General features: G+C 41.3%; 1 protein-coding gene and 1 non-coding gene across 3 annotated transcripts; one reads left to right on the top strand and one right to left on the bottom strand.

Moving 5' to 3' along the window:
• Positions 1 to 586: 586 nt before the first annotated feature.
• On the bottom strand, positions 587 to 20,851 carry LOC135493791 (PR domain zinc finger protein 14-like). Of its 2 annotated transcripts, none has more exons than XM_064781365.1 (10): positions 20,553 to 20,851; positions 10,700 to 10,983; positions 5,179 to 5,277; positions 4,668 to 4,828; positions 4,269 to 4,536; positions 3,909 to 4,038; positions 3,601 to 3,727; positions 2,137 to 2,247; positions 1,584 to 1,737; positions 587 to 1,173 (listed from the first exon to the last, which is right to left on the bottom strand). In XM_064781365.1, exons 1-10 carry the CDS (start codon positions 20,672 to 20,674, stop codon positions 1,031 to 1,033), a joined length of 1,599 nt encoding a protein of 532 aa, XP_064637435.1. In that variant the 5' UTR covers positions 20,675 to 20,851; the 3' UTR covers positions 587 to 1,030. The 2 variants fall into 2 exon arrangements, with proteins under 2 accessions (XP_064637435.1, XP_064637436.1); XM_064781366.1 differs by having other exon boundaries at positions 1,082 to 1,173; positions 1,580 to 1,737.
• Positions 20,852 to 23,800: 2,949 nt separating this feature from the next.
• On the top strand, positions 23,801 to 23,872 carry Trnac-gca (transfer RNA cysteine (anticodon GCA)). Its single transcript has one exon. It is a non-coding gene; the product is annotated as a tRNA-Cys (tRNA).
• The last annotated feature ends 422 nt before the right edge of the window (positions 23,873 to 24,294 follow it).

Genomic DNA, 24,294 nt, shown 5'->3' with positions numbered 1-24,294 from the left:
TTGTAGAAGGCACCTCGGCCAGGGGAGGGTGGGCACAGCGAACTGCCTGCTCCGTGGTGGTGACGGTAGGCTAACGTGTCAGGGGAGGTTGAGCACAGCTATCTGCCTGCTCTATGGTGGGCTATAGGTACCTGGGTCAGGGGATGGTGGTCAGAGTCAGCTGCAGGCTCCATGGTGGTGTCAGTAGGCACCTGGGTCAGGAGAGGTTGGACATAGTTAGCTGCTCGCTTGGTGGTGCTGGTGTCAGCAGGCACCGGGGACAATTGATGATAGAAACAGCTGACTCCTTTTTTGGTTTTGAAGAAAATGGAGTAGAGAGCAACATGTTTACTGCCTACAACATTCCTTTTGTACGGCGGAAAAACATAACATTTACTTCACCGTGTCTCGAAGAAGAAATCCTTACGAGAGGCAATATGTCGACATCTCTTAACTGATACAAACTGCCATATCCTGTCCATGGTTGGCACACTATCGTAAAAATTTCCCTCCAGGCAACCAGCTCTGTTGATACAATCGTCTGTCAAAGATTTGCAAACAAGAAGAAACAGCAGCAGTTGATCATAGTCACTTTATTTTGCTCTTCATCACAGCTTCTCCGTGTCATGGTTCAAACTCTCATATGGCAATGTGGCTGAGACATAATAAATTACATCGTTATTTACAATATTTACAATAAAGATTCAGAAGAAGCTTGGAGGTTTATTCTTTGCCATCTCTATCCCAGTGATATCCATGGATCTCAAGGTCACATCGCTTTACATGGATTTGTCTCAATCTCTCATTTCACAGCGTCATTTAGACAAACCTAGACTGTGTGATTAATCAAGACGTTAATTGCAAACGTGAGGTGAATGAAAATATCAACATCAAGTTTTCAATCAGTGGTCCTCCAGAGCTCAGTGGTCGTTTCAACCTTTATTGGTTCTCTCTCAGTATTTCTTCCAGACAATCCGTATTGCTGTTATAATTATTTCGCCACGGAAATTTTCATCAGCATCCACAGACCAATACACATCGCCGTAACATATTACACCATGAGGAGCTCATCAGAGCCGACGACGTCGATTGGTTCTCCACTCTCCTCATCCAAAAACAGACTAGACATATCAGACATCTCCTCATCAGATGGCCCCGTGCTTCCCGTTCTTTTGTAGTTCAGAAGCTTCTCACCTACAAAGAGTGGATTAGGAGTTTTGAGTATGGGAGGTAAAATTACAAAAAGCTAGGCGGCAGCACCGTAGAGTCAGGTGCGGCCGAAGAAATCGCCACATTTACTCAAACGCACGACGGTCTGTCACCTTATCTAACGCGATTGGTACAAGATAATTAAAGGCAATTACAGGCAATTACAGCAAAACTAAGCAAATGTTGAAAGAAAGTAGCAAAAGAAGACAAAAGTGAAAAGTAAAGAGGCCAAGCAATTGAAATTAAACACAATTCTATAAATCTAAACACCGAAATTACATCTTGAATTTGTTTACATTTGTATCATGCCAAAGACTTTCACACAAAAGAAGGAGAAAACTAATATCTACCACGTATTCCACACTTATATTTGATAATATGAACTACTTACTCACCCGTGTGCATGGTCATATGAAACTTGAGTTCGTAAGGTTGGCTGAAGAGTTTTCCGCAAATAGTACAAGAACATCCCTTGTCTTTGGTGTGTGTTCGTCTCACGTGGCTGTCGTGGGCGGCGTGAGAGGCGAAGGCTTTGCCGCAGTGTTTGCACTGAATGATGGAGGAGAAACATTTACTACAAGAGAAAACAGTCGTGAACAGTTGCGGACAACGACGTTGTACTAGGACAGTTGGTTTCGGTGTCGCCACCATCCATCGTATTACTACGATTGCATCAGCTCTTCTTTGAATATCGTCCTCGTCTGTAGATGGAAGGTAGCTGATGAAAGTCGTTTCTGTCTAGTTCTTTACCCTGTTCATAGGTAGCTTGTTTGGCTACTTGGTCACGCAGAGCGTATTGGTGTAAGGTAATGTTGTATCGGTTACTTGGCAATACTTAGTAGCCTACTTGTCCGCAGAAACATGTTGCCTAGAACGCCGTCTCACTGGATGAAGCTGATTCCAACCAGATTTACGGCTTTGACACACTCTTTATGATATCTTATATACCTTGAATGGTTTCTCTCCTGAATGTTGTCTGATATGCGTTCGTAATATGCTTGATGCTGTAAATGCTTTACTGCAGTAGACGCATTTATACGGCCGCTCACCGCTGTGGACCTGAGGAGTAGATAAATTTTAAAAAATGCAATTACCATTACCAAAATAAAGTTCATTGTTTAAACAAAATATCAAAGTCTCATAAGTTTCCAAAGAGATTTTCAAAATTCCGATGAGACCGTTCTGCTTAAGGTCAGTGTCTCTCAAGATCACATGTACGTTGATACGCGAAGGTGTGAAAATACCACCTTGATATTCCTGGTGTGAACACTGTATCTAACACCGTGAATTCATCAACGTTTGTTGACATCGATCGAATACCATGGCTCTAAAAGCTAGGCTACTTGTCCACACATTACAACATTAGCTAAACAAACAGGAGCTAACCTTAGCAAAAATCACTGTTTAGCCACAAGTTTATGTGTGTTTTCTCGGGGTTTCACAAGGTTTGTCTAAAAAGCTGGCCGCGTGCTAATCATTGAAATGAACTTCCACACGAGGGCTACTAACGCCTTTGACAGTATCAACAGTAATGTGTCAACGTTTACTCGTCTAGAGCTTTGTGCTGGTCAAAGAAATCGCCGGCTACCAATATACTGTCGGTGTGAGGCCACTTTTCAAAGCCACTGCGTAAGGTACTAAGTAGTTATCATAGCAGAAGCGGGGTGAATAATGTCCACCTTGTTCAACCCTATCTCTAGAATGCGTAGAAAGAACTGCTTAATACTAAGCAAATGATATCGTCTTGGAATATTAGGATGTTAAAATGACTTCTTTTAGGAGCAAGATAGTCTCTCAGCTTCGAGACATGGTCACCAGCGGTCTCTGAACGCAACTCCTCACGCCCCCGAGCGGCCATTTAGTATTTACACTCCCTAAATATCAAATATTCACCGCCAAGCAATTTCATACAGCACATTAGCCACAGATCTTATGTCCTACCGCCCAAGGTGAGAGCTTTGTTGGTTTTATTTGCCAGAACGTGTCCAAATGTATCGTCAAGCCGTCCACAATAAGTCATTGGATATTATTTGATCCGTTCTCCGGGTAAAAATTGCAGAAAGTTAACAGCCTGCGTCGCTAAATCTATAACTTGATTTTCTAGTTAAACTGTGGTTGCATTCAACTGTTTATTTGTTATAGATTGTCGTATTTGTATTTTCTTCTCTGTGGTATAACACGGGTCGCTAAATTAGTGTGTGTTGAAACACGTGCCATGATTGACCACAGAATTATTCTGTATATCATGGTTTAAGTGCATTTTGAACAAAATTACAAGTTCATGTACCTTTTAGTGACTGTACGTGGTATGGTTTGGACTTGCTAAATGAACATATCAGTTCGAATGAATTCTAAACCAAAGTGCAAGATACTTCTTCGAAAACCTGCGGACCTCGATCCCTTTCAACTTACCCTCATGTGTTTGTTTAGGCTTGATGACTGACTGAAACTTTTGCCGCAGACTGTACATTTGTGAGGCCGGTGTTTCTCATGGACGTGAAGGATGTGGATCCGTAATCGGTCTCGTTTCTCGAAAGATCTGAAAGAGATCGGGTAGAGATGCAAATACAAGTATCAATATCAAAGTTAGGCACTTGGAACAGCCATGAAGAAAACTAAACTTCGGTGTGTTACGCTTGTTACTCAACTGATGGCCTGCCTACCAGATACTACACTTGAAATTTGTTTGAATTCTGCCTCGCTTTTTAGCACGTACTTACCTGTTGCAAAGATGGCACGGGAACTTCCTGTCCCCCTGGTCGACGCATCGGGTGTATTTAAGATGTTTGTCTCGGTAGTATCGGTAGGCGAATACCTTGCCGCATCGCTCGCATGTGTAACCTTCTGTGTCTGCGAAGAAGCGTCAAGTTAATTAGTCAGAGTGTTTGGTTTAAGCAACAATCGAAATTACCGTTGGATTGGCGTGTAACACAGGACAGCAAATGATATTCTGATATGGCAAGCTCTAGGGAAGTCCTAAACACCAAAACTGACCTTGATTTTCAGGCATCTTTTTGGCCGTATGATTCCTTAACAACAACGACGGAAAATGCAGCATCATTTAGAAATTCTATACTTACTTGGAACCTCTTCATTCATGTTCCCATCCGCCATCTCCTTGAGCGCCACCGGGATGCCCATGAACTGCAAGTAGGCGTCCCCGTACCAAACCAGCAACTCCGTGCCCTGGGGAATGTCCTTGCAGGCCTCGTAGAAGATCTCCCCATCTACCTGGAGGGCGATGAGGTTCTGCTCCTGGGCGTAACGAGCGCAGTTGACGTAGGCCATCCAGTTGCCGCCGCTGCCTCGGCCGTCGATGAAGTGACTTAGTTTGCCTTCTTGAAATATCTGAAAGAGATCATTCAAATATCATTCACCATTTGGAATCAACGAATTTCGTAGTATTGGTGAAGACGTGGCCAATATTTCTTCTAGAGCTAAGGTCAGGACGATTGAACACTCTCATCATTTACTCTTACCTCCCACATATGTGTGTTATCATCATGTGTCTTTATCTCACTCGTGTTGACCACCTTTCCCTGGAATGGTCCAAACTTGGTGCCCTTTGAGATGACCGTCTTCTGGCAGAATATGCCATAGTGTATGGCTCCGGCAAAGGTCGTCTGGAAAACACCAACACCTGGGGAAAGACACATCACGAATTACTTCTTGAATCCTTGTAAAAGACTAAAAGACCCCCAAGAAACAAAGATGACTTTTTTTTCTGGCAGGGTAATTGTGTGCAGTTACAAGAAGACGAATTATCCAAAAAATGATTGAGTTATTCGAGTCATCTGAACTTTGAACCAAACTTCTTCAAATAAAAGCCTTGTTCACGATAAATTCTAGTTCTTCTTTCCAATTGCATCAATGAAGGTTGAGGTGTGTCAGTTAGTGTGGTAAGACTTGTGTTTTAGTTGAATCGTACGATATCGTGTACTTTCGATAATAGCACGCAGAGTCAATCTATCACTTGCGGTAGCTCCTTACCTTCTGGTAAATTCAAGGTGCTTGTGTCTATCGGTCCAGCAGCTGGTTTTTGCGGGGGTGCGGGGACTACTGTTCCATTAGAGAGAATCCGGTCTATGCCTGTAATTATAAGCAATAAACATTAAAGACACCATTGCAATCCTTTTTTGAGAATGGATCTGTTTTCTTCTAAATCTCCTACGCATCCACGAAACTAGATTCATCGATGACGTCGTTCCCTGAACGCCATTAATTGAAGTTCTACTCTGACCGCATGGTGTACTGGATATCGATGTTGGCAGATAGAATAATAGAATATATTTTCAGTGATCGGCTTGGCGACTGCTTTTCTTCGTGGCAAAAACAACTATAGTAGATGGAAACGTCGTTTCTAGTCTTGATACCAGTATTTGCCCCAGGATCGATGTCACCATCTTTAATATGTCCTCAAGGGAAAATCTTCTTACTAAGGAGTCAGCCTACTTTTGACGGATTATGGTAATTTTGCTAGTTTGTCTTCTTAAAACGGCGTAAAAAAATTTACATCAAACCAGATCTCTGACATGAATATGATGGTAACTGGAGCGAAAATAGAATAGGTGGCAATTTCTTCCAACTCTTTGGGGTAGTTCACCCGTATTAAGTGTAGGAAGTCGAATACAAACGCCTAAGGACGCAGGTTCGCATGAAGGTTCGTTGTCTTTAGTTTAATAGCGACGTGTTAACTATAAAACATTAAAAATTCAGACAAAGCTTCGACTGGGTGGATGACGGAAGCTGTCAGAACAATGCAAATAGGCCAGGGGTTGTTTCGGATGTTAGGCCTGTCTTTTGACGCTCTGTTTTGAATATAATATCACAAGTGTTATTGACATTACCGATAGACTCGCGGGAAGTCAGGTAAATTTGTTGAATTGGCGAGATAATGCTTTAGACGTACAATGTATTAGAGCGATAATTTACTGAATAGATGAAGAAATGACCAAGCGAGATGTTTCCGTATCGTGTCAAAATGCAGTTTGTAGACCCGATAGTTTAGGCCTGAAGTGAACAAAGTAAAAGGTTAAGAGTGCTCAAACGCGGGGATGTTGAGGGACGATGACATTCAGGAACCTTTAGGCAGATAGCTGCTTCAACAAAGTTAGGAACTTGTTTATAATCATAATCCTAAACAAAAATCTCGACAGATTGTCTCGCGTTTCTTATCTTTATCTTACGGGCAAGCAGAGGGGTGCAGCGACCGACATTAGCTTATTATGGGCGTACTTTTAGAAAACCATCCATGGACGTTTCATTTTTCATAGAGTTATCGTACTGTATAATGTTGATACATAATTTTAAAAACATCAACTAAATGGGAGAAATCATAGGCAAACATGTGGCGGTTTCCATTCGTTTATCTTTCCGAATTAGTGCTGGAAGCTCTGGCTAAGACAAAGAGATTACGTCCGTGTCATTTTTGTTTTGAAATGGACTCTATAGCTTCTTTTGCCGTGCTAAGATGCGTTTCACAGCATCAAGGGCACATTGAGCACTAGCAAAGTACTATACACTTATATGATATCTTTAGTATAGCTAACTTGGAAAATGCTATACTAAAGTACGGAAGCAGCAGCACTCCAAACGTGTTCTACGCTATTTGTCTACACCATGGTGATCGCTTTTGCGAGATAGGTTCATTTTTCTGCCCACGGACCAAGTAGCCGCTTCCATCGGACGCTGCAGTTGGTTTCCTTAGCCAGTTTCCGCCAATTGATCTTTTTAATGTTTTGGTATGTGGTCCGAGGAAAGGTCGGTGTCAGTTGGGTATGGTTCTATTGATGATTTTTCCATCGGAAGTGCGAGAGATGGCGGCTATAAACTACCGCAGAGGACTGAAATATTGACCAGATTTTTCTCCACGTGGACGAGGAAGCTGACGAGTTAGGTGTTTCTACTCCGGCCAGAGAAAAAGAAAACAGTTGGCGGCGCTTAGAAAAATTCATCATGATATTGACAAAACTGACTATGATAACACTGTCGACCCTGATTTATTCAATATTTCTATGTGAAAAGTTAACATGCGATGATATATGTGTGTTACTTCTTTTCGCTATGGTTTCGCCGGAGACCAAGAAGTTAGACAATATGTAACACTGTGGTGGTGCTTTTGGTATTTCCACTCTTTCCCCCCAGTTTTTTCACAAGAAGACAAATGTCGATGATGGCCCCATTGATAATTTAAATCATCCCATCCCATCAACTAGCTGTGAAACCGGCCATTCAAACAGTCAAAATACGGTTTCGGGTGATACCAATCGTATACAATTCGCCCCAGTAACAGCCAGAATAAAGGCCTAGACTTTCAGCAATCCTTGGTCGATGTCACAAAGTCCATTATCCCATGTGAGAGCCCAAACAGAGTTGAAGGGCGCACGACAAACCAAAACCACATAAATCAACAAAGTCGTGTACCTTATTATCTCGAGCTCCTTAATTCACTTTTATTATTAACTACACCATTGTAAAACCATGAAACGATAATAATCTTTAATACTTAGGCTGTAGCAGTTTCTAAAATTTACCAAAGCAATGTTGTTCCTCTCGACACATGAGCTACCTAAACAAATATCATTTGCCGAATTTCGTGTAATCAATGTGTACCTTGACCATTCGCATTGCGCTCAAGCCGCGTGGTGATTGATTCGATGTTGGCAAACTTATTTACCTAAAATATCTAAACAAATCGGTGCCTATTTCAACTCATTTTCGCGGTGTGAACTGAGTACATTTTGCTTTGTCTTGAAGTGACAACCGGGTTTTTTCCCACCGGAGCAATATTTTGCTTTACGACTTCATTTACCCGACTAGTGACTTCATCTAACCCGTTATGTATTAGATTGAGGTGAGAGAGTGTGAATAAACGACGAATTAAACACGCTCAAAACTGGCCCACCCGAAAGGAAAAAAATCGTTAAGGTTTGCTTATCTAAAGTAATAGAAGGTTTCACTAATGTAAAGTATGCTTATTATCATCATCAAGACGACAACTGTGTTTTTTTCAGAAAATGTTATGCATGTTCACGTTTAAAATTTCCTCTCACTGTATATGAATATAACGATTTGAACTTAAAACGTTGCTCAGTAATGTCCTCAGTTATTTACAATTTCCTGTCAGCATCATCAAGATCTTTTTCTCCTTGTACATATTTCCTATTGCACATGTAATCTGTCAATGTGCGTGATTTCAAAACTGGCGGTGAACTCCGTCGCTTCTCAACCACCCCAACGTGTCGTGATCACGACAGAAGAGATAATTGCTTTCGCCAATATTGACCAACATCGCAAAAGAAACTGTAGTTAAGTTGACCATCTGTGTTTAACAAGACAACTTGTGCAACAATAACGTAATTTGCAATGTTTTCAGCCGCAATTTCAGCCATTTGCGGAAGTTGCGGGCGCTTGTAAAATGAGAACGGGAGTCCTCATGCACCAGCGGTCCGGAGACGATCGGAGTTCCTCCAAATATAACAACTGGTTGGTCAATAGCCACGTAAAATAAGCTATCAAATAAAAAAGGGTAAATACTCGAAATGAACCAAAGCAAATCTCCAAACTGCTGATATGACCTCAACACACACTGGGCCTAATTGAAACATTTCCTCTTCGTGTTTGAAGCAATGCAACATCTTTAAGTGGCGGCCATGTTGTATTTCCTTTGCTGTTTCGTGTGTGTTTACTGTACATTAAACCCTGTTACAAGATGGTCATTTTAGGTGATTGGGAGCACAATTGAAAGCTGTTAGTGCTATTGATTGTAATTGTCCTCTTTGTAGCCTACTGAGAGTCCGGTGTTTGTCTAAACCCCCGTCCCTGCTTTGAAGTGGCCTCGGTGAGTGTTTATCTAACATGGTTCAATGGTGATCAAATCTTTGTTGGGTAAACTCTGTCGGGCACTAAACCGGCTGCACTACATGTCCCCTCCGAGAGATGCTAGAAATAGATTAATGTGGGGGTGGCACCAATTCATGCAATTGCTTGGTATCTCACAGAAAGACTAGCCACCGTTGCTACAAAATAGCCAAAGTTTGATGCCGGTTTTTTTCCAGATGGAGAGAGATCGTGATTGACAAAGTAAATGCTGCACTGAAGAAAAATGAACTATACCAATACCTAGATATAGAGACAACTGATCTGGTTCTACCTGCTTCTGACGCCATGATCACGACTTGACGCCATACCGTAATAACCTCCATGGTAGAATTATAGGGCCGTTTAGACGACAGGCGAAAAGACCGCATTCGGATCGAATCTGGATGAATCCGGATTAAAACCACCCAAGGCGATGGTACCTTTTTAGTCCGGATGCAACCACATTGATCCGGATCTTTTTGCGTTTACACGACGAAAAATTAATCCGGATTCGGGACGCATCCGGATTTTTTCGCGTCGTCTAAACGGCCCTTATGTTTCGGCAAAATTTCGTAAACAATGTACTTTCGTATCATCGCCTGCTCTTTCTTTCCTTTTTTTCAAAACCTAAAACTTTTCATTGAAAGTTTTTCTTGTTTCGCTGGCCGTGATATTTTCAATCTGGTAAACTCTGACAGCCGGTAGCCACTTGGGGGAACATTTAAAATGAGTGTTAGCATACCTTCAAGCGGTGAGAGACCATAAGAGACCTTTCTCATCACAAAGCCTGCATTAGATATGCCGAATAAACTCAAAGAATCGCTGCAATATCTTGTTTAAAGCTAACATTACAAACCAACGCCCGTTTTCAAGAGTGTTTTAAAAGAATAATTACGGCATTCGTACGACTGCTTTGTGGCACCAACGGGCGCCATTGTGGTTTTTGATTAAAAGAAAACAAGATGGCTGACAAATGGTGATGTTGATATGAGTGGAGAGGGAACCTTTGACCCCGCCCATGTTGCCGCTTCATTGGTTCTATTTTCTAGTGGGAAAATATGCCACTGATGTCCTCTGATGGCCAACCCAAGGTGCTTTATCTATCAGTTCGCGCTGGTTGGCTTGAGGTTATGAAGTAATGGACCGCCTCGGGCCAACACGGGGAGAAAATTAAATTTGTGTTAAAACCCTCGAAACATTGTAATTTACACATCAGGCTGGAAGCAATTTGTCTCAGTGTACTCGCTGACCCGGCGATCCATGTTTTATCTCGAGATTGGCAGCAGTCCTACATCGCATGCCACTTGATATGTTTTAAAACTCAACTGAAACGTGCTTGGAGAGATTGCCGGTCACGTGGATGTTAGCGTTGTTTAGTTATCTATGTTTCAAACACTGAAGAGCTACACGATCGCATGCGACACCTAGCGGTAGTGATATCTTGACTGGTGCTAACCAGGAATATCTACCACTCCACATTAGTGATCGAAGCGTTTCCAAATGTGAATTACAGTGAGAGAAAATCCAATGTTATGGCGAAGATTCGTTTTTATCTGTGTGGGTCTGTTGCTTAAGATTCGGCAAGAAACTGAAAAATGACAGGGATGATGACGACGACTATCATGATAATGATCTTTTGACCTACACTCACCATGGCTGAGCTCACTGATCCGCAACCCGGACAGGGCGTGTCCCGGTAGCTGCTCTCCAACCTTATTCTTGGCGTAACCGTACAATACCATGTCCAAGTCATCCTGACTGAACATAAACCCCACGAACGGCTGCATAGCGAATGGGGGTTCCTGCATGGGTTTGGTGTGGGCCGGACTGGGCATGGGCGAAGGCATGGACTGCTTAAGAGGCATGTTTTGGTGTGACATTGGGCATGGACTCATCGCCGGCATCATAGGACCACGGAATCTGTTCATTGCCAAACTGAAAGTAGAAAAGAGAGGCAAAATGTAGTTATACTACGCCAAACTACTGACTTACAGAACACTGGCCAAACAGGAGACAGTCATAAGTCGCGTATCGAAATCTAGTCGCCTTGGTGGTTATTTTCAAGCCAAACGAATTTGTCGGGGTCGTACCCACAACATAGATTTCACTTCCAGCAGGAGATGCTGACGTGATCGTACTAATATCAGCTGATATAAATTCGTTCGATTCCTCAGTTGTAGTATGGCAAAGAAACAGATCAATGATGAAAACAAAACTGGTAGACATTTATGGGTTATTTCGGGACACTCTGTATGCTAACTGTTTCAGGTACTACATGTGTATTTGACATGTAATGAGAGATGTCATATGGCGGCGTAATTGCTAAAGAAATACCGCTAATTAATTTCACTCGAAATACAAAGGAGAACATGATTGCGTTGTGTTTTCTCTGTTTGCCTGCATAAAGCTGTTGACTTTCTGACCATAAGTGTTGTTTTGGTCATCGCATTAGCTTATATAGCACAGCAAATTATGTATCAACACTGTTGAACAGTAACGGAACCATAGAGGTTAGGCCAATGATACATTAAGAAAAGGCACTATTTTGAAACAGTACTCGTTAATCTGCACTTAAATTAAACAATGTTTAGATACAAGTTCTTATATTTGCTATAGTTTTATGAAAAGTAATGACAGAAAATAATAATGATTTTAAGTTAAAAAAACTCATTGGGCTGAAAAGAAGTGTTAACGACCCTGAAGATTCAAACTGGATCGGCTTCAAATCGAAATCGCGCGGTCGTCTGCCGCATCCATCTTGTTCTTCCAGGAAACAAACGACGATAAAAACCAAACTGTGTTGAACCTCCTAAAGGCAGAATCATGTTGTGATTGGGCACAAAGCTTCTAAATCAAGTTATGGCTTCCAGATACGGAAGCCTCTTTTGGCGGTGAAGTGACCGTCGCCTTGTATGACCAGCTGCCAAAATAAACGTTTGGCCATCCCGTATATCTCGAAGGCGGGATCTTCCCCGTGACCTGAGATCATAGTCAACTTTGCGGCGAGTTATTTGTTCTAAGAATCGAAATGTGAGCCTCATTGGTGTTTCAATTGTTTCTTTTGAAATAAAAAGTTTTTTTCACCATCATTTCATTCAAAATCAAGATTTCGGTAGTATTTTCGTTCAAGGTATTACAGCTTCAATTGAACGTCTCTGCTGATCTTTAACGTCATACTCTCTTTCTGGCTCCACCAGTTTTGATCATAGATCCCCCTCTACCTCAAGACAACGGCCTCAGTCATGTCAGTAGTCGAAAGCACGCGTCACTACGGTCATGTTGTAGCTTCGTGGTACGGGGTGGCAAGAGAAGATGTTACAAATTGTAAGAAATCCTTTCAAAAGGTAAAAGAACGTTACCAATCTCTACAAAAAGGCAATAAAAAAATCCGTAGCACAGACGGACAATACTTTTATCACCAACTCTGATTTAAGTGGGGATTACATGGTAATTTTGTACTTATCAGATCCCTAACACAGTCAGTGAAAAGGTTGACAATGGTAATTTGTTAGGAATGTTAGCCATTCCGTGGGAGTCAAGGAAGACGAATTTCAACTCAAAGAAATCCTACATTGTTTGTACAAATCTTTAGCGCGGATGTACTCGCTCTTTGATCCTGTAATTTTCCGCCAATTTGATATGACTTTAACCACTCAGTCGATTTGGTGTTCCGGCCAAGTGTCCTTGAAGTCAATACAAGTGGTTTCTCATGGTTTTAACTTGTTTCGATCGTATTTTCCCATCTTTTGTTCAACACTTCGAGCGGGTAACAATGTCGAAACAACGTTTATTTCAGTCATTATTGTTGTTCTTTTTGTAGAACTCGTTTTTTGGCAGACGTCTGTCTATCTATGCAATCTATTGCAGCAGACACCGAATATCCTACAATTGAAGGCAAAATGGCCAGTTTTTATGTTGCTATTAGTCAAGTGCGTTACTTGATCCCTCCACAGCTAAGGTGTAACCCTCACGGACTACAAATTGGCCAACAATACCCTCCCCACCGAGGCAAACACCACCACAATGCGACACAATCCGCGCATGCTGATATTTTCTTTTCATCGCTCCCTGATTGTCGCTATCAGCGCCGAGAGAAGATCTCACAAACTTCCACTTGACAATAAGCTTTGATAGAACAACTCTCGCGCCGGATTCTCAAGTTAATTTTGGCTGCAGGCCACACCGGAGTCTAAAGCAGAGTTTATGCTTGGCTGGGTACAGCGTACTTTCCCTCCCAAGATATCGAGGTATCGAAATAATGTGACAACAATGAGAGCAGAGAGAAAGATCCCAATGTCGATGAGTGCAATCTAACATAGAATGGCACCTCTAGCTTTGGGGTCAAGTTTTGGTAAGGATTGACTGGCGTAGAGGCTTTGGGTGATGAAAACAGAATCTTATCCGGGATCTCATTAGGCCTATCATCATGTTGTTGAAGCTGCGACAATCACTCGGAACATGAAGAATCAACAAAATTTTCTCAATATAATACGGTGTATTTATAGTAGTAACGTTACGGCGTTTGGACAACACGAAAGCCTGGAGTTGGAATTGGACAAAGGTGCTTTATATCATGTTAGATGACCATAGCAAAGGTACCCAGTGACAGGGAGAGGTATTTCTGGTCGATTGTCCAGCAGGCCATCAATTTCCCTTCCTGTCATCTCAAACTGGGACCCTAATTGTACGTTAAATAAACCCTCCCTCAGTTTAATCAGTGAATGCAATTGCCCCTTTAAAAGTCTGCAGTGGCCTATAAAGCTATTGTCGTTTGATTGACCGTTGAAGAAAGTTAGAGATCTTGTGGAATGTTGGACAAGGAGGAGATAGATTACCTTTCGGGGAAAAGATTCGACCTGAGGCGATTTGATGTTTAGTCAAATAGAGCCCTGGATCGCAAAAAGCTACCTTGCATGCCTCGCTGGACCCCAAAGTTCCCTAGTGTCAACGAGTGCAACGGTTTGCAAAGAATGAAGATGCCATAAACCATATCATAAAGGAATCATAATCAAGGTATGTAAGATATACTTTTTCTATTGGCTAACATGTACTATTTGCTGTAAGCAACCACACAAACTGTCAAAATATATTACAAAAACACAACTAGACATTCCGTAAGAAGCTAGTAGGCAACATCTGACATTCGTGCCGAAAGGCTTTTGACAGTTTTTACAACTTTTCCAACAATGATTCTTCGGACTGAAGCAACTTAAAACAACATTCTCAAAGTCCCGTCGATGTTATTACAATACTTTATGATCGTAGGTATAAATAGCTCCAGTTTGAAATTATTTTCATTGGAAGCGGGGACAATGGATGCAAGGGGCGTCTGATCACCATCGAAACTGTGCCCGGTATGCTTATAAAAACTTGGCACCGAAAGCAATGAGAGGTTTCACCATTGAGCCTCTAATGCCAAAGCATTCAGAGGTATTATCTCGTGTTCGTGGATAATATCGGCTCAATCGACCGTGATAATTTTCAGAGATACATATCATGACAAATTGTTTTGAAAAAGAACCAAGGCATGCCTACATTGGGTCTAACTTGGCCTATCACTCCTGTGATATGATCCCATTGTCCCATTGTGTGACACCGCATTGATGGCCACCTCACAGCACTTAAACCCATTTAAAGCCTTTTAACAGTATGTCAAGCCTCCATAAACGGATTAGCGACACAATTGCAATCACAAGATTTACTTGGCACAAAGCGGCTCCTAAGACATCTGTGGTCTAGAATCTCGAATAAGAATCCTTAAGAACAATATTTCGTTTTCTTTGGTGAGAAATAATTGATTCTGTAAGCATATTTGTCAGAAGCAGTGTAACATTTTTGAAAGGATGTGAGGAGTTCCACTCAGCGTCAAATTTGGTGGAAAATAGTTTGGACAGCTTTGGATTCTTTGGCAGTGTTAAGACTCATGTTTATCCAGGGCTTCGGTGATATCTACGACCAAGTCCAGACGCCTTACTTCAAAGGATGCCGCTCTTAGTGGCATGATCGGGGAGAGTTCAGCACCATGGACGACATTGGTCGGCGGAGTTACGGTCTGTGCGAAATATCTTCTCAAAATGGATGCTTCATCAAAGTATTAGAAATATGCCTACGAACTATTCATGGTCACATATTGAAGAAGCACCAAGTTGCCAAGTTGATTTCGTTATCTGATGCTTGTTTTGCACTTTGCACACAATTTCTTTGTGTGCGTCGATTGGTCAGTAATAACCAGAATCAGATTCTTTCATATCAAATAACTGATCAGTATCCGTCGAATTTCAATTATCCGGTTCGATCTGGTTGTAATTAATTTAGAACAAGGCAAAGTTGACATAAATGGAAACATCATTCACTTCATAGGCCTGGAAATGAATTGATAATATTTGAAAGAATATCAGAGTCGTCTAAAGTTTCCTATGCTGTTGTTAAGTTATGAATAAAGACTTCCTGTTACATGAGTGAAACAAAATTTCATTTGTAACAGAATGAATCCCGATGTGCATCATTATTCGCCAAGTTAGCATGACGGAAATATAAGAGGAACGTTACATCTGTAACATAATATCCAAAGGTATACGAAGCTTTCAAATTCATACCGAGCTATTGACACAACATGCGAAGTCTGTATTCTTCCAAATAAAAACTAACCATCTCCGGTCTGAACACTTTCTCTCTAAATTTGTTTTCTAGGATTGCTTGGGACGAAAGACAAAGATCTTGGTTCTGGAGTTGTTGCTTATCTCAGGAAAACAGAATATCAGCTTCTATTCAAACGGAAGCGTGCGGACAAAACAATGGGTTCTCTATGTTTGTTGAGTGTCGCTCTAGGCCCGTTTGTTATGACAGTGCAATGCACTATACTCGGCTTTGTATTAGGTCACAGAGATACAGGATTAATTTCTTTTCCGTCATTTTGAATAATGAGGTTGAGTGCGCCGAGATAATCGTGAAGGGAATCTGCTAAAGGCCTGGTGACGTAGGTTTCTAAGACTTTTTTCGACCAGAATCAGTCTTTTTTTCTTCCGTGTTGTCACGGAGTGAGGGAACAAGATGGCGGGTATGGCGGCCATATTGAATGGTTGGTAAAAGAAAATATCATACATTCAGCATCATACTCTGCCTGTTCTATCATTCCTGTGAAAGTCATGAAAGGAGTCGGCGGAAAGCTTGAAGCAGTGGGTTCCTGGAATTTTTATTCGATATAATTTTTTCATGGCAAACTAAGTTGACGTGATTGTCTAACGCGTGGTAAAAAAAACGAGAAAAGAGGCATCTACATCTTGTACTAGCATAATGATAGCAAACTTGTATACTGTCTGCTCTATCTCCGATTATTGAGTCCCAAATAAGATGCAATATGTTAGAGAGACAGGCGTGAGAAACGATAAGGCACGCTATAAGCGATTTGATTTGAATATGCTGGGATGTCGCTACGGCCTTCAGAGGTGTTATTAAGCAGACAAGTTAAAACTCCCCACGAGCCATCACAGTAATCTGATCGGATGTACCAAACACTCAGAATAACAAATGAGTCAAAAAACGAAGGACCGAAAGGCCCGACATTTTCATATTTCGTAAGGAGCTACTGGTGACGTCCCTTACAAATTTCCCATGAGATTTCAGAATCGCAGGCTATCACGATAAGATCTCGTGTAGTCCCTTCCTCGATCATAGCAACTGGGAAAGCTATAATTATTGCATGATTGGATCAGCCAAGCGGATGAAGAAGACACTGACTATTCGTCCTCTATTGGTGAGAGGATATTATGCAACTCTTGCCCACGGCCCCGAGATGTCATGGGAGGGGCCGCATGATCGAGGGCTGTCTTACCAGATGGTGAGACACAGGGGATCAGTGGCCGGCCTAGGGAAGATAGGAAGGATTTGGGTGGTTGATACTGTCCAAAAATCCACCCTTGGAACTGTCTTGTATATGGCGATTTTTTGGCTTTGAAAATTTTTCAGAATTTTGAACTTATGAAAAGATTCAACTCTGTTGGAACCAAATTTGAAGAGTATTGCAATTGTGTCGTCATGGCACAAAGAAATTGTAATATATCACTTTCGGGGCAGTAATTTTTAAAATCATATTCCAGTTTAAGTAGTTGCATCATGTATAAAATTCATACCCCGCAATGTACGAGGATGTACATGCGCCTCTAGTTTTTCTGGGATGAAATCGGGTGATACCTTTCGTAGGAGGATGCTCCCCTGTGACGTATTAATGGACCGCCATGTTTTGAAAAAGTCTCAAATTGATTTATGGCTTTAAACCACACAAGGAAATTCACCGGAAAATTGTCTTGCTTCGGAATAATTAGAGGTTGGAATCTCTTTTTGATTTATGTATCCGCGAAGAGCGGATTTGTGAAACGTTAAATTTATAGTTTAATTTATCAATATACTGAAAAATTATAAAAAGCATTTGCAGCTCACCGCTTACCATCCAAGTATAACCAGGTATTTAGTCCTATACAGATATAAAACAACTGCATTCTAAACACGCGCAATAACTGTATTGTGTTTTATTTCATACAGTATTCTTCTTGATTGTGCATGGAAACATGAAAAAGAACTGATTATTTTCAAACTTCATTCAACTAGCACTGTGAAAACATCTAATAAAGTTGGCAGACTTAATTCACCTTGGTTTGTGCAAACATTAAAAAATCACTGTTTTCAAAACAGCAACTTATTGCACGTTATTGCAGGGTGTGAAATCATGATCTTTCAATGAAAAAGTACGTTTTGATTACACAACTTATCCACAATTATTTGCATGGTAACAAGATCAAAACTTCATCAAACTACAAAATTTCATAATGAAGTGAAACCGAGCATAATTTAGACGACTCTTAATGGGATTACATTGGTAAACAAACAAGTCTCTAAACATCATTTGCGATGGTGTTACGCGTTACGCTAACTTACTTTTAATAGACACCAAAACGGCCGAAGTTTATTTTGCGCTGCAAGAAAAAACCCTGATATGTTAAAAGCAACACGTTTTCTGGCATAGCAACGCTAGTAACTTCCTCTGCGGAAGCAAAAGTTGTTGTTACTGTTTTGATTTCGGAGATGAATTGGGCCAATGTTTGATTTGACCATTTCCCCTTTAAATAATATAGAATAGGTGTTGATGGTATTATGTCGTTTTGGTTGTTATACGGGGAATAATCGGTAACGGATCGTTACTTTTGTTCTCAAATCCGAGCATGTAACTCCGCTAGAAACCATAAGAAATTCACGTCATGTCAATGATCCATTTTGAGAATGAGAGCGAAACTTTTCATTTTAGGAAAACGAACTATTTCTTCATGCTCATATTTCTATATTTCTTTGTTGGTTACAAATAAATTCGCACGTGACTGGAAGATTTCCGTCAGTGAAATATTTTGGTTACTTGCATACATGTATTGTTTTACTTCAGACCAACACTACTCAATCGGCATCAACCTTCAAAGGACAATATAATAACACCAGTCAAGAGAGGCCTTCACGTGTACTGAGAACATCAACACATTCCAATTAAATATCCAATTCAAATAATCATTACAAGGATTTCACGGTTCCTTATCATCATGTCCCCTCACAAAATACACCCAGCAATCCTATGATGTTGTCCCTCCCTGTACCTTAGGCTAGGTACCCCACCCACCCATGTCAGGCGTCACATTGTACTAACGTATCATTAATCAACCCTCCTTGATGACTTCCAAGAGTTCAATTATGATTGACTCAATTGGAAGATGGACTGAACCACGTTGGTGGTCCTGAACATCCATCATTGACAGAAGAGACGCCGTCTTCAGCAACTCTGGCATGCGATCTCATATCATCTTTCATTGGGCAGGTTAATTGTACGAGCAACTTTTGATGTTTTGCGTTTCCAGCACATAACTGAAGGAACATTAGAGTCATAAAATCTCGACGAAATCAAATTCGTTTTCGAGAAACATAAATTGAAAACGTTTTTGTGGTCTTTTTTGATTCAGCGCTTTTCAAGGAAACGAAACAACAACAAAAATTGGAAAACGGGTAGTTTCTAAATCTTAACAACCTTACTCGCTTTTCAGAAATTTTATCTGAAGATTATTATCATAACATCGGTATCACTGAAACAAATATTTCTTCGATGATACATGTAACTGCAACAATTCACAATCACCTCAAAACGCATTAAGCAATAATTGGCGGAAAGTGCGAATTCGCACAAACTGGATGAACAAATAGTCCAATTGATTTACAATAATGAGACAGGTACACACACCTGTGATGGTAGGCAGTGGTTCCGCTTACCTAGTGAAAGCACAGGAAAGTCACCAATTCTGTCCATTGTCAGAGATGTTTGCATGAACTTACGTACCCAGACCGGGACACCGGCAGAGAAAGAACTTAGGACGCTGGTGCTGAGAATGGCTTAGGACGCTGGCAAGAGCTCTGGGCAGTTTTGATATTTTTCCAATTTCAAGGAGTTTATTTTTCAGTCTTCTCGTTCTGTTTTGGTATCAAATGAAGTTAACAGTTCGATACGGAGTAGTCTCAGCACGAAAACACTGAACAAAGTGGTAAATTCTAGAAGAAACGGACCTAAATAAATATCAGACATATTTTAAAAAGTCTCTGTTATTTTGTTTCTAAAACTTGAATTGAATTCGACGGAATGTTTAGACAAACTGACCCAACAATGTGAAAAAAATGACCCGCGATCCTCGGCCATAATAATCTGTATTCGCCAGCCCTTTTATCTCTTACAATATTCTGTTGCTGTTGGCGAAAAGATGCTCCTTTCTGTCGAGAAGGAAACGATGTTTGTGGACCATTCACTTGTTGTGTTTGCCAAACTTCTGTAGTCGGAAATGAAAACACACCTTGATAAAATCTAAGTTGTGTGAAATGGGAAGGTTAGGAAGCAGGACAGTGGAGGATAACACCCCGTATTTCCATGTTTGATGGGTGATGTCACCAAAACTAGTGTCCTAACTATACATGTACCAGGTAACTTTTGACCGGACAAGGGTAGCCCCAACTTGCGCACCTACCTGAATTAGTTTGGAAATTGATCTCTCAACGATAATGTTCTTGGCGGAATTTTCAAATTATCGAAGTGTTAACAATTTATTTTTTAAAGCCGAAAACTAGAAGAATTTTGCGACTGCAATCATACACTGCTTTCGTTGTAGCTTATGCCAAGAAACACTTGGCTGTTTTTAACGGAAATAGTAAAGGAGGAAAGAGGAAGCTTGATAGATTGTGGAGCAGTGGAAAATATATGTTTGACAACATTACGCGAGAGTCTCAGAAGTCAAGAAACCAGCCGCAAAGATCGAAGACCTCACGGCATCATTTTCGAAAGGATGACAGAGAGAAGAGGTTTACCATTACCCGCGTATACAGTTCTGTGTTGATACTGAATTATAATTGCTGAAATTATTAATAGTAACACGAACATTTCTGTAATAAAACTGTGATTAATTCATAAATTTATTATTTGAAGCTCTCACCTGACCAGTCTGTTTTGTATGTTACCCATGTTGGCGTGGCTCATGGGGCCCGGGAAGTGAGGTGGTGGAAATCCAGTATGGTGATAGGGCGGCGCCGGCCGGGGCATCTGCATCGCTTCCATAATGCAATCAAAACGATATCAACACTAAATAAAACAAACCCAACACTAAACAAGTTCAATGAAATTCGAAGTCCGCGAAATATCACACTTAATGTCTGAGTTAAACACTGGAAGTTGTTTCGTGAGTTTGTCTGCTTCTAACTAAACGTCCTCGGGTTGTGACATGTGATATCGATGTCAAACGATCGTCTGCTCGAGACACTTTACCAGACGATACAAGAATGAAAGCCCTGTTTGTATTTGGGGACTATATACCTGACGCGCATGCGCGTCACTTCCCCTTCACTAACTGAGTGACCAGTGTTTATGTAGCATTTCTGTCTCAAGTGGCTGGATCTCAGCCAATTGATATCAAGCTCGCAGAGGCATTGGCTCAAGAAGAATGGATCGTCCTGGTGTTAGCGTAAAGCTATTGTTAGTTAATATAATCATGAAAGCCCAGTATAAACACGCTTAAAGGAGCTCTTGGTATCCGATTCAAATACCTCCACTTAAAGAATGAAATTTAATGGCAAATAACAAGCAAACAAAAATCCTTTTGATGTCAGCGATGCTGTTTTTGAGAGCAAAGTTTTTCTTAAGCTGAGGATGTTTTTCTTTTTCTTTGGGCGTACTCTAGGATTCTTCTCTAAGTTGCTACAGATAGAAACCGTCGCTTTCCGGTGCTCAGAAACGTGGCGCGAAGCTTGTAACAATCTGGTAACAATTCGCACATACTTGGAACGTCCTGTTGCCGAGAAGGAGGTGCGAGGGCATCCTAAACCTATTAGCAATAGAAAGGAATTAGGTACCACGAAATATTGTATTATATTTGAAGAATATGACCGTAGGACCGCGACACTTTTCTCACACGTATTAGAGATGCTGACCCAGGATGTTGGTATGCTGGGTAATTCAACGGTTTGAAAACTGGGAAGTGGTCGTGTTGATGAGAAATTAGAAAGAAATTTTATCGGACCATTTTTTCAATGAAACACGTGCAATGTTGAAGTTATACGTTGTGAAATTACAATCATACAGTATTCAAATGATATTTCGTTTGATATATATTGAAAATAGTAGTGTTTTCGCCTGATAGGAGTTGCAGCCAACTGAGCAAGGACTGATACGTTTTGGATCTTCTTCCCAGCAGGGAGGGCCACTCCCAAGGTACCCACCTGGAGTTAAAGTCACTAATCCATTTACCTCCCCTCCCCAGTTTTGATCAGAGGCCAATGAATCGATAGTGGTTGCTCCGGCCGGGCCCGCCCATCCAGCCTACCGTCAATACGCTAACCACTTCATGACACGATTGAAGGCAATGCGTTAATTGAGTAATTGGTATCAAATGTGATACGTTAATTACAGGGTTCAGCTACCTGCAGAGCTTGCTAAATGGTCATACTCCTGGTTCTTCGACTTGGAGAGATCACTTTTAGTTTGATGGCATTTCCATGATATCAATATCCGTCATGATGTCGTATAGGCGTTGACAACGAAAGTGCATGCCATTTTTCCTACAGAGTGATCCTCGTCAAATCTATTTTGCAAGACCATCGCTAGAACCAAATTGAAAAACAGACTGATGCCGATTAGATTTAGGCCAATGAAAATTGAATTCACTCATTTTGTTAATCTTTTTCTCCTCAGCGTATCGTTCATGACCCGAATGTATTAAGTGTCCGGTAGTCAAAGTTGAGATTTAATTAGTAAAGCTCAATTAATAGGGTGATGGAACGTGGTGAGCTCGTAAGCTAATAATGTTATAATGATAGACACAACCGCGGGACACCATCTCCAAAACAAAGCTTCAACGTAAAGGAGAGAAATTAACATGCGAGGCGGGAAACGGCGACCGGATAATAGCGTTTAACGCGAGAACAGCCCGCGGGACCAGAAATGGCTGAAGAAATCGTTGTAAGATCGGATAACAAATTAGGCTTGATGCCGCTAGGGTTTGCTCCACCGTCATGGGATGTCTTCTATTTGACTTGGGCCATGGATAGTTCACATGCTAATGTGATTCAATCAGTTGAGAGTCGTTTGGGCGGTTCTACAGCCTTTCTTACGCCGGGATGAGAGACCAACTTTTCTCGGCCTGGCACGCGAAGTTCAGGAGTTGGAAAGAAATGTTGGACATGCTGTATCATTATTGCGAATTATGACTTTTAACCTCACGTGACTTTGTCGAGGAAATGGTATTTCGTAAAAACCTGTGCAGGAAAAGTTAATCAGCTCAGGGAATCAAAAGCAGTAGTAAGCACACTTATCATTTACCACGTAAATGAGGTCCTGCTTACATCATCAACCACTTCAACTACCAATGCCTTAAAACCCAGTCCAAGATGGCGCTCAACTCCAAAATGGCCCTTAAATCTTTACCTCAAATTGAACTAAATAGGTTTTCTTTATGTCCCCCAGGATTCCTCATTCCAAGAAGACTCGATCCCGTGCCTCAATTAAAGATCACATGAGTCTGGACAGTATCAATTTGCATCATTATCGAAAACAAGTTCTCGTTTCCCGAAAGTTTTGAACATATGTCCAAATTTGTTCGGAAGAAAATATCACGAAAATTTCAACAAAAAGAAAAAACTTCATCACGGAATCATTGAATTGATATTTTTTTCCGGGTATTGCCTGATTTTCGTTTTGATTATTTCAAACACTTATATAATTTGTTGGTGAAGTGTGGGAATCGTGTGTCTTGCCTGTTCTCGGTTAAGTTTGGCTGCATGCGTGACCGCATCGCATGTTGGGGAGCAGGCGCGCAGCTAGGGCCCGCATAGCCACGATAACGGACTTGCCCTGGAAGGCAGCCGAATTTGAGTGACGACGATGCGGCCGCTATGCAAGTACCTCGCTATTCTAGCACTTCATCACCAGAAGTAACGATAGGGCAACTGCCGTCCTTGATAGGAACGTAAGCATACACTATGTAGCCCGATCATTTTCAATTGATGGACTTGACCAATATGTTTAAGGCCCACAATGGTAGCAAAATCTCAATACGATGACAATGATAAAGGTCTATTCGGTATTCATACATGACAATGATTATTACGATAAAGAGATTGGTCAATGGGATTTTCAAATAAAGGATTTTTCTCGTTCAAATAGAATTGCATTGGGATTTGGAAACAGATTGGGGGTATAGCTCAGTGGTAGAGCATTCGACTGCAGATCGAGAGGTCCTTGGTTCAAATCCGAGTGCCCCCTTTCCAAATCCTTTTACATTCTTTTTTCGATCAGCCAGTATTTTTTTCTTCTTGTGAGGGAAATGATGTACTAGGAATGTACCTTTTCTTGGTGTCGTAATTTTTGTTTTAACTCGCTAATTTCGAGAGATGCTTAGCGTAGCAGTCTGTGGGGTTTTACGGTAAAAACGTTCATTAACTACGCCCTACACTGTGAGATGAACAAGAGTCGCCTCATTTGTTACGAAACTGGAAAAGAAACAAATATTTCGTTTCATCCAACGAAACATATGGCCATGTCTTTTTAATGATTGGCGGGCAGCCTCAGGTCAAACGGTCACGCCATTTTGCTGCAGGGTGCATTGCCTGCTTCCGGTGTTGCTGTCCCCGCACGCGAACAGAGCCCGCACGCCACTCGCATGGTTCCGCAAGGTTTTTGGGTCA

This window comes from Lineus longissimus, chromosome 9 (genome assembly GCF_910592395.1).
Source record: "Lineus longissimus chromosome 9, tnLinLong1.2, whole genome shotgun sequence".
Classification (NCBI taxonomy): Eukaryota; Metazoa; Nemertea; class Pilidiophora; order Heteronemertea; family Lineidae; genus Lineus; species Lineus longissimus.
Note: the sequence above shows the minus strand (reverse complement) of the source record. Positions and strands in the feature narration are given on the sequence as shown.

Excerpts from the sequence above, each read along its gene's own strand:
- LOC135493791 (XM_064781365.1), bottom strand. The coding sequence starts at position 20,674 with ATGGAAGCGATGCAGATGCCCCGGCCGGCGCCGCCCTATCACCATACT. Across the intron at positions 10,984-20,552 it reads ATACAAAACAGACTGGTCAG|TTTGGCAATGAACAGATTCC; the intron begins GTGAGAGCTTCA and ends TTCTACTTTCAG. Across the intron at positions 2,248-3,600 it reads GCCTAAACAAACACATGAGG|GTCCACAGCGGTGAGCGGCC; the intron begins GTAAGTTGAAAG and ends TCTACTCCTCAG.